Source organism: Orycteropus afer, unplaced genomic scaffold, assembly GCF_000298275.1.
Source record: "Orycteropus afer afer isolate SDZICR_OR568_19922 unplaced genomic scaffold, OryAfe1.0 scaffold00036, whole genome shotgun sequence".
In the NCBI taxonomy this organism is placed as follows: domain Eukaryota; kingdom Metazoa; phylum Chordata; class Mammalia; order Tubulidentata; family Orycteropodidae; genus Orycteropus; species Orycteropus afer.
Genome location: NW_006921623.1, coordinates 12,449,553 through 12,462,395, shown reverse-complemented (window position 1 = coordinate 12,462,395; position 12,843 = coordinate 12,449,553). Strand labels below are relative to the sequence as shown.

At 36.4% G+C, this 12,843-nt stretch overlaps 1 protein-coding gene across 1 annotated transcript in view; it reads right to left on the bottom strand.

Annotated features, from left to right (window-relative positions):
- The window catches only part of ALG9 (ALG9 alpha-1,2-mannosyltransferase), a 197,775-nt gene that overhangs the window by 114,374 nt on the left and 70,558 nt on the right, over positions 1-12,843 (bottom strand). The window contains exons 10-13 of the mRNA XM_007936556.2: positions 11,933-12,087; positions 9,416-9,545; positions 8,626-8,773; positions 5,726-5,855 (exon numbers count right to left, since the gene is read on the bottom strand). Coding sequence (XP_007934747.2) covers positions 5,726-5,855; positions 8,626-8,773; positions 9,416-9,545; positions 11,933-12,087 — 563 coding nt within the window. The remainder of the gene's footprint in view (positions 1-5,725; positions 5,856-8,625; positions 8,774-9,415; positions 9,546-11,932; positions 12,088-12,843) is intronic.

Genomic DNA, 12,843 nt, shown 5'->3' with positions numbered 1-12,843 from the left:
ATTGTAAATTTTGGTCAATGACATGAGACAAAGTATATGTGAACTGCTGTATGAAAAGTGAATTTACTCTGTAAATCTTCACCCAAATCCTAATAAAAAACAAAACAAAACAAAAAAGTATCTGGCACACATAAAACAGAACTCTAGAAATAGAAACTATTGATGGTGATTCTGCCTTCCTCTTGTGGGGTTCTAGGAGGTCAGAATATGTGGCCTCCTTGCCCTTTTTGCATTCCCTTTATTGAAACTGGAACAGTGAGGCCTAGGAGGAAACATTTGATAGGGAAAGATTTCAAGTATTTTTCTGGCTTTTCATTTTTTTCTTTTACATATACTTCAATTAACTTTAAAAAAAAAAAAAAAGTTGTCACCTAGAGTCACAGACTGTCTTATAAGTTTCTTGTCCCTCACAGTGCCTTGCAAAATACATATTTGTTGATTGAATCTTAAAATTCATGAGTAAAAACTCACTGGACCATAAAAACGTAAACCCATAGGTAAAAATGGTTGGTCTTTTCGATCAACATAGATCACAGAAACATCATTTCATTTCTAAATGCCAGCAAAAGGATTCTAAAGAATTAATTTCAGAGAAGTATATTGAACTGCCTTTTCCATCTTAGTGGATTCTAAGTTTATTCCACTGCATATAGTATAGCCATTTCAATCTATCGGCTTTGATACCCAAGCCTGATAAAAATCAGTGAGGAGACCTATACAACAATTTATTTTCTTTTCTAATAGGGAGCTCTGGTGGCTTCTAAGTAAGAGAAGGAGAAAGATAAAAAGAGATTAAAAAAAAAAACAGAAAAGAGAAGAAAGGGAGGGGGCTGATCATTTCTCCTAATTAATAAACAAAATATTTACTACTTAAAAGTACCTGGCACACATAAAACAGAACTCTAGATATGGAAACTACTTTTTTTAAAGTAATATTCAACTGCTTAATGTTTATTCAGTCCTGTTACAGAATGTTAAAGAATGAGTAACTATATAGTCAAATGATACACCATATGGTATAAACTATAAGTAGCTTTGGAAGTAAGAGAAGATAAAAATAAATAAATAAAATACTGGAGAATCTTGAAATCAAGTTTCTTATCCTAGAGTTAATCTTTGTCAAGTGATGACCTGTCTAAGCTTGTTTCTTTACCCACAAAATGAGATTATAGACTTTGTGACTTCTTAAAATCTGTTCCAAATCCAGACTTCTTTCCACTGTTCAGATGGCAAAAGCAGGGATAAGGAAGAACAAGATAAAGTTTTCACTGACTACACAGTGAGTTCTGTTACAATACTTGTTCTAAAAGTGCAAATTTGTTCCAACACAATTGATAATTAGGGAACAATTTGAATATAATTCAATTTTCATATTTATGTGTCATTTCATCCAAAGAAACACTAGGTAAATATAGAAGACTAAAAACTCTTGTGAACTAATCAGAATAGGAATATACAAAATGCACACACAAAACCAAACATAGGCAAGCATATGAGCTGAACATTTCCATTAGGTAGATACACTCCTTGGAGAGATCAATCATGAGAACAGAAATGTATGCACAGGGAGATAGCTCAGGGGGCAGAAGTGCATGGGAGGGAAGGACACAGGGAAGAGGTAACTATGGGGAGGAAGTGGGAGGGGAGCTGTTGCATTGTGAGAAACTGCAGTCAATGTCATGAGACAAAGTGTATGTGAGCTGCTGTATGGAAAGTGAATTTGCTCTGCAAATTTTCACACAAATCAATAAAAATTTAAAAAAAAAATGTACACACGAAGCATACACTCAAACAATGACTGCTCCCTCAGTTCACAGGGTGTGTGATGAGCCATACAATCTACATCTGATGTTACAACTTCCCGTCAGATTTCAGATAACCTACCTTTCATCATTACTTCACAATCTGTAATGCTTCCCACATTACTTCCACAAACTTCAGGTCTTTTTCAAGGTAAAGGCCCATATTTATTCTAGCATTTATGTACTTTTGGAACCATTTAATATATGTAAAACTGTGTGGTGCACTGAATTATTTAATATGGCCTTTCTAGTCATGCACAGTCTTGTGATGCATACAAAATGATTGGGTGGGACTATGCAAATAAGGGGCTGTGGCCCACCAAGGGGATAGCACAGCATTGCCAATAATGCAAATAAGGTGTATGAACCAAAATAAGGGGTCTGGTCAGTTTTGCCACTTCACTACCCTTAAAGGGAAACACAGAAAGAGAGAAGGAGTTAACACGGAAGACACCTAGTGATGGCGAGACAGCACTGCAGCAGTGGCAAGTGTGACATTGGCACAAGACAGCTAGAACCATGAAACTGACAAGAGACGGTAATGGAGCTTGCTGACCCACAGAGCTAAGATTTGTAAACTTTGCCACAGAAGGTCCTAAGCAGGGCCTGGTGGCAGAGAGAGAGAATTCTGTAACAGGTCTGTTTTGATCAAGAACTCAGTTGTTCCTGTTACTTCTGAGTTGTTCCTAATCCCAAATTGTACCCTGTTACTTCCCTAATAAACCACTTAATTCTAAGTAGAATTTGTGTGTTCTTTGAGACACTGCAGCAAATTACTGAACCCAAAAGACCAGAGGGAAAGTACTGAGGGGAGGGGAAGAGTTGATGTTAGAAATGATGGAGAGGTACAGCAGTTTAGAAAAGTTGGACATTTGGCACATCTTTAATCTCTGCTTCATAGGAGCCAGCTTTGTGCTGATCCTTAAAATTGTCAACTTACTATGCTTCCATACTTATTGGGTTCCTTTTTTTGTTGTTGTTTATGTTTTACTGACAGAATGTTTGAATATTGTATCCCTAATCCCATTTTCTTCTGTAAATCCTGAGGTTATTATTGTGTGATGATTTTTAAGAATTCATACCTTATTTATAGTAGAATTGACTATATTTTGTTTTAGGAAAAAACAATAATAATCAATTTATTTTTTCAAAGATAACAGATAAGCAGATTCCATTAGGTCTGCTTACGTGTTAAATCAAAGTCAAAATACAGTCTTTTCTGTAAGCTCCCTCCTCAACAACTGTTTTTTCTCCAAAGTCTATCCATTGACTAGGCAGCTTCCAAATCACACACCAAGATTTGGAGGTGGAAGGGTATGATTCACCTTTATACAGTGAGCAAAAATTTGGTTTTGTCAAGAAATAAAAAGGTGACTCTGTTGTGGTTATTTGTCTCTCCATGTATCTTCTAAAATCAGACCTTAATTCTGGCAGAAAATCTTGTCATGTGCCACTGTAAGAATGGATGTTCAACAGCTACTCAATACCTACCATGAATGAATTTGCACACACAATATATATATTTCTCTAATACAGTTATAACAGTATAGTAGAAACCACAAAACTTTTATATTCACTCACTCTGAATTCTTGATAAACTAGTGAAATAAAAGCAGTCTTACATGTTTCCTAGTTTTCATGTAGAACAGAAATAGGGGACAGACTGAACCATTTACTACTGAAGCCATGGCCAGCTGAAACATGTCACACTCAAAGTCAAAAGGCAGATACAAATAATGTTGCCATTTAGCATGCTCAGGAAAGATGGAGAACATAATTATTTGCCTTCTTGAATAAACATGGACTTCAAATCATAACTGATAGCAGAAACAACAAACATTAAGTGTGCATGTGTTGCTACCAATATCAGACAAAGTTATCTGGCCCATTACACTCTTGATTCTGACACCATTTCTTAAAGAACTAAACACAATAAAATATTTAATATTTAAATAATTCAGATTCTTGTTTACATACATATGCACATATATATAGCAAGGGGAAGGAAAAAAACTTAAAGAACCAATTACCATGGTAATCCTTGGGTAATGAGATTATAGATGACATTTTCCTTATAAGTATTTCATACAATAAATGTATATTACTTTATCATCAGAGAAAAACAAATACCTTTTTAAACAGTTAACTGTTTAATAAATCAATCACTCAGGATTCACAGTAAACCATAAATGTCCCCACTACTTGCCAAAAAGTTAAAGGTACTTAAGTGGACTGGTTTGGAGGGCACTTCCCCAACATGAGATGTGGAGGCAGCCCAAGTATGTGTTTTAAGATTCTATTTTTACAGCTTACAGTTAAAACTCACACAATAAGAATCTCACTCACATGCCTAGAGGGTCTCCATCGGAGTCTAACCAGCAACAAGCTGAGAGACAAAAGGCCTGATGGTGCTTCAGGTTTGCTCCGGAACAGAACTGGAATCCTGAGATTTTATATTTTAAGTATATGACACACGACAGTCTAAATGGAAGCCAAACACAATGTGAACCTTGCAAGAAAACTCTTCCATCACAGGAAAGTGAATGAGGCACAGTGATGAACACTGCACAACAGTCAGCTATATCCAACTTGTTTGTCCCTGCTTTTATCAGTCAGCGTTTTGGTGACTCCTACTGGCTTGCTGAAAAATCTTCATCTTTTAAGAAAAGCTTATATTAAGTCACTTAACAAAATTTAACAATGTCTGCTAGCAGAAAACAGAGAAATATGATTTAAACAGAAATAACCAGTGACCTAAGAACCTAAGAAATATACAAAAGACCACTGCAGGTTTTATAGCTAGCTCTCCTTCAAAGCTGTACACCAAAGCTTACTCTCAGAGAGTATCTACAGCTAAAATGAAAATGACCAATAGTAGTTTACTATGCCCAGGGGTATTTTCACTGTATCAGGAATCAGAGCCTTAAGTGAGAAAAAATGAAGCTCTAGTATCAGTCACTTGGCAGAAATACAAATCTTACCTTCTCAGGGGGCCAGCACAAGTATGTGTCTTAAGATTCTACTTTTACAGCTTACAATTAAAACTCACATAGTAAGAACCTCACTCACAAGCTGAGAGGGTCTCCATGGGAGTCTAACCAGCCTCAAGCTGAGAGATAAAAGGCCTGATGGTGCTTCAGGACTGCTCCAGAACAGAACTGGAGTCCTGAGGTTTCACATTTTAAGAATATGACATACGACAGTCGACATTCTAAATAAAATGTATTTGACATTTATACTGCTAAATGTTTCTTTTCCAGATAGGTAGCCAAAATGTGTGCTTTCTAATAATTCTATAAAATGATCTTTTACTGTCTCTGGGAACTAAGAGGAGCACTGGCTTTATTGCTCTCACCTTTTCCACAAGCAAAGATTTTACAGGTATCAAATGTCAGACGTGTCATCTTTCAAAGGAACTGAAATAAAATTAGCATGGGCTATCACAGGCATGAAAGCATGTAGGTAGGAGGACATGGCACTGGCAGAGGTTGCCTGTGGCACTATTATGAAAACAATGTTCACTGACTATTCATTTTCAACAAACCAGAATATACTAATAGTTAAGTGAAAGGTCCATCTGACAAAACTTGAAAGTCCCTCACCAAGCATTTTAATGAGCTAAGGAATAAATGTTTCAGAATGCATTTCCAGATGATGGTTCAAATTCTACCCTAAGATAATTTCCAGCCCACTCAAAAGCACAGACATTATATAGAATTGTATGTTTTACATAAAAAGAAAATAAAAAAAGAGGTAATTTCAAGTGATACTATTCACCATTTCTCAACAAAAGTTGGCACATCCCTCACCATAAAAAAATCACTTTCTAAGAAATTCCCATTTCATCAATGCTTTAACACGTATGCCAACCAGAATTTCGGGTATACCCTTTTCAATGAAGCAAGAGTAGAATGTGTCCTTACATATCTGGATGGCTCTTCTAGGTTCTGGTCATTCATGTCAGTAGGGACAATCCGGGTGGCCAGTGGTCCCTCGGCGAAAGGTTTTGGCAACTGGCCCCTGAACTCTGATGTAATGAACTGAAGTTGCCAACTGTCAGAAACAAATAAGGAAAGTAAGAAACACACAGCGGGATCATATTGCTAAATGTACTTGAAACAAACAAACCAAAAAAATAAATAAGTCATATGGAAAACATTTCATTTGGAGGAAAAATATTTCCCCTAAAACCTCAACCAAGGAGCACTGAGGCAGAAGTCATTAATCAGTCCAAGATCATTGAGAAATTTAAAACTAGAGGTCTTGCAATCCATTTCACCAACTTTCAGCAGTGAAATTTGCAACCAAGTGGTTTTACCATCATATAATCAGAGAAAATTCAAATTTTATCACCATGTCACAGAAGGACAAATATTGTATTAGTCCATGATTATGAAAAATCAAGGATAAGCTTTATATATGGCAGGAAATTTTGTTAGTTACCAGGGATAACAGGTTGGAAAACAAACAAACAAACAAAAATACATATAGAAACCAAAGATTATCAGTGGTTACCAGGTGTAGGAGGGAGGGGGAAATGGGAAGCTTTTGTTTATGGAGTGAGTTTATGCTAATGATGGCAGAATATTTTGGAAAAGGATAGCAATAATGGTGGCACAACACACAAAATGTCATTAATGTCCCTGATGTTGTTATGCTGCTGAATTTCTTGTATATGTTTTCCCCACAATAAAAGTAAAATGATAATAATTTATTACCATATGATCAGAGGGACCTGTCAAAATTAAAGCCAATTCCTAAACTGTAAATATAAAAAATATTGTAATGGAAAAAAATTACTTTAACAAATTAAAAAAGAAATTTAAAGCAACTTTATCAGGAATTTAATATCCAACACTAAGAACATGCTATACTAGAAGTATTTGTTCATGACTAATCTTCAAAAGTATCTTTAGTTATAAAATGATTTTAATGCAAAAAGCAAAGGTCAAAGTCCATATTTAAAAAACACATTTTAATGTAATTATTAGTGATTGATACAGGGTCTTTAGCAAGAACAAGACATCACAAAGTAAGTTAAGCTGTTGAAGCCAATCTTCAAATGGAGTAGCATGGTTCATCTTAACAGATTTCCCTTAAACCTAAAGGGCTCTTCTCAGTCTGAGCCAAGTAAATACAAGGAAACCCAGAGCCTATTCTACCACATCCAACAACAGAGAAACTGGAGAAAAGTGGTACAGTGTCTCAACCACAGCTTTCCCTAATTTTTACAAGGTGGTAGAGAAATTTCACCATTGTCGGATGGGAAAAATTTCTTCCCTAAAAACATTCTTCTAGCTAGAGCTTCTAGACTGCTTTTAGAAGCGGAGTGTTGTTCTGTTAGGTGTCATCAAGTTGGCTCTGACTCATAGTGACTGACCCTGTACCCAATAGAACAAAACACAGCTGGGTCCTGTACCTTCCTCACAATCTTTGCCATGCTTGAGCCCACTGTTGGCAGCCACTGTGTCAATCCACCTCATTGAGGGTCTTCCCCTTTTATGCTGACCCTCTACTTTACCAAGCATGATATCCTTCTCCAGGGACTGGTCCCTTCTGACAACATGACCAAAGTATACGAGACAAAGCCTGGGCATTCTCATCTCTAAGGAGCACTCTGGCTATACTTCCTCCAGGATAGATCTGTTCATTCTTCTGGCAGTCCATGATATTTTCAGTATTCTTCGCCAACACCACAATTCAAATGCATCAATTATTCTGCAGTCTTCTGTATTCGTGGTCCAGCTTTCACATGCGTATGAGGTTACTGAAAATGCCATGGCTTTGGGTCAGGTGCACTTTAGTCTTCAAGGTGACATCTTTGCTCTAATAGTTTTAAGAAGTCTTTTGCAGTAGATTTGCCTAGTATAATACATCATCTATCTGATTTCTTAACTGCTGCTTTCATGGGTGTTGACTATGGATCCAAGTAAAATAAAATCCCTGACAACTTTGATCTTTTCTCCATTTACCATGATGTTGCTTATTGGTTTAGTCGTGAGGATTTCTGTTTTCTTTATGTTGAGGTGTAATCCATACTGAATGCTGTAGTCTTTGATCTTCATTAAGAAGTGCTTCAAGTCTTCTTCACTTTCAGCAAGCAAGGTTGTGTCCTCTATATCTCACAGGTTGTTAATGAGTTTTCCTCCAATCCTGATGCCACATTCTTCTTCATATAGTCCAAAAGAAAAAAAAAAAAACTCCCTGCCGCCATGGAGTCGACTCTGAGTCATAGCAATCACTCCTTCGGTTTCTGAGGCAGTATCACTATGGAAGTAGACTGCCCAGCCCTCCTTCCAAGGAGTGGTTGGTGAGTTTGAACTGCGAGCCTTCATACAGTCCAGCTTCCCGAATTATTTTCTCAGCATATAGATTGAGTAAGTATGGTGGAAGGATACAGCCCTGACACACACTTTTCCAGATTTTAAACCCTGCAGTATCCCCTTGTTCTGTTTGAACAAATGCCTCTTGGTCTAGAAAAGAAGTGGATTAATATCAGGTAATTAAAGAAATTTACATATGAATCCTAAGGAAGAGCCAGTAGCATAAGCCTAGGGCCCAAAGTGTTTTCAGAAGTTCCCAGACACATGTGGCTAGGGGCAGTGCAGGATACATAGCCAATCACTCGTTCATTATTAGCACTTGGCCCTGAAGAACACAGGAGATGGGCACAGTGCAGATCTCACAGCTCTCTGAGATAGTAAATCAGTCAATAAACTTTTTGTGAAAACCCCAAAATGAATGGAAAACTAAGAAGACATTGCCATAGACTTGATCTTTTTTCTTCTAGACTTACAACACTGGGAGTTAAAGGACAACTTACTTATCAGGCAGAAGGAAGCTGCTGGGAAATCGATACCACTCCTTCCCGACACACACATTCACAGGTCGGCCTTCTGGGACAGTGTGGATAGTTGGGTCTGTAGCAATTCGGTAAAATTCTGGATACAAATCAAGGGGCCCGTGATATCCTGAAAAGGAGAAAGGTTAGTGAAAGCCAAAGATGAGTAATATGAGATTCTGACATTTAATTATAATGCATGTTAATCCATGTGAAATATGCGAGTGTGAAGGTTCCCAGCAACTCCAACAGAAAGCCTGCTCTGCAGAACCTTCTCTGATAGGATGATGGTTACAGCAGGGGTCCTGTTTTGCCAAAAAGAATTTGTTTTCTTGCCATTCTCTATGCTTTTTCACCTTTTTAACTTCATGTTATTTGAGCACATTTTAATTCTGGGTCCAAATAATGAACACAAGAAAGAATATAATTGTAGGAATTTAGCCCCAAAACTGCATCCAAAGTTTAATTGGAATTGACTCAACAGTAGTGGTTTTTTTTCTTTTGGGGGGAGGTGGGGTGGGGGGCTAATTCCTCCCTTAAAAGGGAAAAAAAAGTGAGAGAGAAAAAAATTACAGTTAATCCCACTAAAAGGAATTCTCAAATCTTCTCTTCAACACTAAATTATAAAAGTCACATCCCAGACATAATATTAAATCTGCAGGTTTTCCCTATAGAAAAGTCCTCCTTCTGCCTTAATCTGAATATGTATTATATAATCATGCATTAAGATAAACGTCATGAGTCTGGGTTAAGATATTCTCAGCACACTCACCCCTGAACAGTGCCACAGAGCGAGAAAAGGATAAGAGGCCAAACAAGAAGACTGTTCCTAGAGCCAACCAATTGGACGTCACGGTATAGTGCTCCAGGCGGTAACGTTGAAACACAAAGTGGTAACATTTCTAGACAGAAGAAAATTGTATTGAAAACAAGAGACATATCTTCCAGAATATACAAAATCACAAGGCATCACAGTTACATCAAGAGTGAGGAAACAGAAAAGGAAGTTCTATTAAGGGTCTGGACATTTGCACACATTTATTACTCAAGGAACTCTGGTGGCACAGTGGTTAAAGTCCAGCAGGTTGAACCCACTAGCCATTCTGTGGGAGAAAGATAAGGCAGTCTGATTCCATAAAGATTTACAGCCTTTGAAACTCTATGGGCAGTTCTACTCTGTTCTATAAGGTCGCTATGAGTCAGAATCAACTCTGATAGTAGTGGGTTTGGTTTGGTTATGGGTAGTGAGGTACTCACTCCATATTCTAAGATAAGAACTCTTATCTGTAAGTCAGCCCAGCCAGAGGGCTTGACAAGAATGAAATCTCATTAGCTTAATTGTTGTTGTTCTTAAGTGCCATCCAGTGGACCCAACTCATAAGGACCCCTCCTTGGGTTTCCAAGGCAGTATCACTACAGAAGTAGATTGTCCCATCTTCCTTCCTAGGAGTGGCTGGTGGGTTTGAACTGCCAGCCTTCTGGTTAGCAGTCAAGTGCCTTAGGCACTATGCTACCAGAGCTCCTCATCAGCTTAATAAGAAAGTTATTTGGATATTTCTCTAGTGCTTAAAGACCTCATAATTTATTTTTTAAATGGTTTTTTAAGTAGTTTTCTTTGATATATGAAGTATCTCAATATGTTTTGATCTAGGTATCAATCTTCACTTTCCTCACCCACAAGTTTTCATCTAAGTTTTTAGTATCAATGAAATGTCTCAGGACCAAACTGGAATAATGGGTACTGTTCTCACAGAACACTAGAAATATGCTGTCAATTATCTGCCAAACTACTTTACAAACTAGATAAATAATATAAACTATACATATGTGGATGTGACTATCTTCGAGTACCTTCCCTCAGATTTCTTTCCTTCCTCCCCACTTAGACCTGCTTTTGGAAAGCAAATTTATAATTTATAACTAAGTGCTATAAGTATGTTTGAATCCTTTTGATATTTTTTGGAATCCATACTAAAGGAAAAATCCAAATACCTAAATGAAGATATTTGTCCTAGCATTTATAATACTGAAATAAGTAGAATCATCTAAATTCTAATATGAATTATATTATACTTCAAATTCAACATATTATATGTTATATTATTTATTACATAATAATATGAAGTCCCTGGGTGGTACAAATAGTAAATATATATATTATCCAAATCAGTAGAATGTTATACTCCTATTAAAATGATGGTAAACATAGGTATTATGATACAGTATTAATTTTAAAAGGATGTAACATCATATGTATACTTATATTACAACCATAATAAACCTAATATGCAAAAATACTGTAAGATAGTTTCTTAGAGTACTGTATGTAATTTTCCTTTTACCACTTTCTAAATTATCTGCAATAAAGTTCAACTACTTTTATAATTATTATTTTAAAAAACTGCCACCCTAACATGGATGAACTTTGAAAACATTGTGATAAATGAAAGAAGCAAGTTACAAAAGACCACATACTTTATGATTCCATTTACAGGAATGTCCAGAATAGACAAATCTATGGAGACAGAAAGTAGATTTGAAGGGGGGGTGGGGTGGAGAGAAGAGAATCAATAGCTGAAGGACACAGGGTTTCCTTTTGAGATGATAAAAATGTTCTAAAATTGACTATGCCGATTGTATATATGTAATATATATATGTAATATATCCATGATATACTAAAATCCGTTGACTTGGATAATTTAAATGGGTCAATTATATGGCACATGAATTATATCTTAATAAAACAACAACAACAAAAAAAAAAAACTATGACCCTGATTATTTTTCTCTGGCAACTGCAAATGGTCGCCAAAAATTGCAAAGGGCAAAAAAATGTCTAGAGGCTGCTAAGGCCATACATTAACTCTTACAGGGAATTGACCTGGACAGGTTTTAAAACAGGATTACAAAGTGTCTCATAATGCTAACTGTCTGATGTGATCCCAAATACTGGAGCAAATTTTATTCTGATCTAGTAGTTAAAGAACAGATATTCCATTAACTCTAAGGTGTTGTCATTCTGCAGTGGACCCATAAAATGACTTAAAAAAGCAATTGGATTCTTGTTAGCAACAGAGAAAAATTAACACACATCTGTAAATATGGCATCAGCAAATGAAAATCTGATAAAACAACTAAGCAATCAATACTAAAACTTTAGTAGTATGATCTGCATCAGAATTAATGTCAGGGATAATACATCTTAGCTGGAAGCATTCTGTAATCTGCCCTTAGGTTTCGCAAGCAACTGTTTAACGGCAAAATGAAACACCTTTCTCTACAACTCACCTGAAGTGCAGAAAGAGCCACAGCACCACAAAGACATATGAGTGGATATACAGGGAATAGAAATCTCTCCTCTTTGTGTGGTTGGATGAAGAAAATTATAAACCAAATATACATTGGAGCCAATGTAAGCCAATATGGGTGGCCTAAATTCTGAACTGCAAGACACAGAAAAATATCCACCTTTGATCATATTAGAACAAAACAACATATTTAGTTCCAATGTTCTCATCATTTTAGATTTGGGAGCATTCCCTACAGCACCTCATAAAATGTTTCAACTCTTGTATTCACATTTTCTCCAATGCAATAAATAGGCTTCAAGTAGAAAGAGGAATGTATTCTATAGCTCCCCTCAAAAATATAAAATCTAAGGCAGACACAATGCTAAATTTGGCTAGAACACAGCTGGAAGTTAGATTAATGGGTTAGAGGTCTTAATAAATTCTGTATTAGACAAAGGGGAGAAGAAAAGTCTTCTCCCTCTAATGAGTCCTGCCACTAAGAATAAAGGTTCTGAGATATACCCAAAGTATAGATTAAATTTATTTCTTAAGTTTTAACTCCTATGTTCTGTTGAATACATATATCTTCTTACCTATACACCAGTTTAAACCCACTGCCATCGAGTTGATTACAACTCACAGCAACCCCTTAGGACAGAGCAGAACTATCGCATACTGCTTCTAATATTGATGGAAGCAAAAGTGGCAGGTGGGTTCAAACTGTCAACCTGGGTCAGCAGCCAAATGCCTAAACTACTGTCCCATAAGAACTCTTTTATATACCAATAGGTCTGTTCCATAGCTATAGATCAAAAGAAAGAAAAAGAGATGGTTTCCTTATGGGCTTTCATCAACCACAAATGACAAACAGCTTGTTTCAACGCAAAAATAAAAACAGTCTTTTCTGGG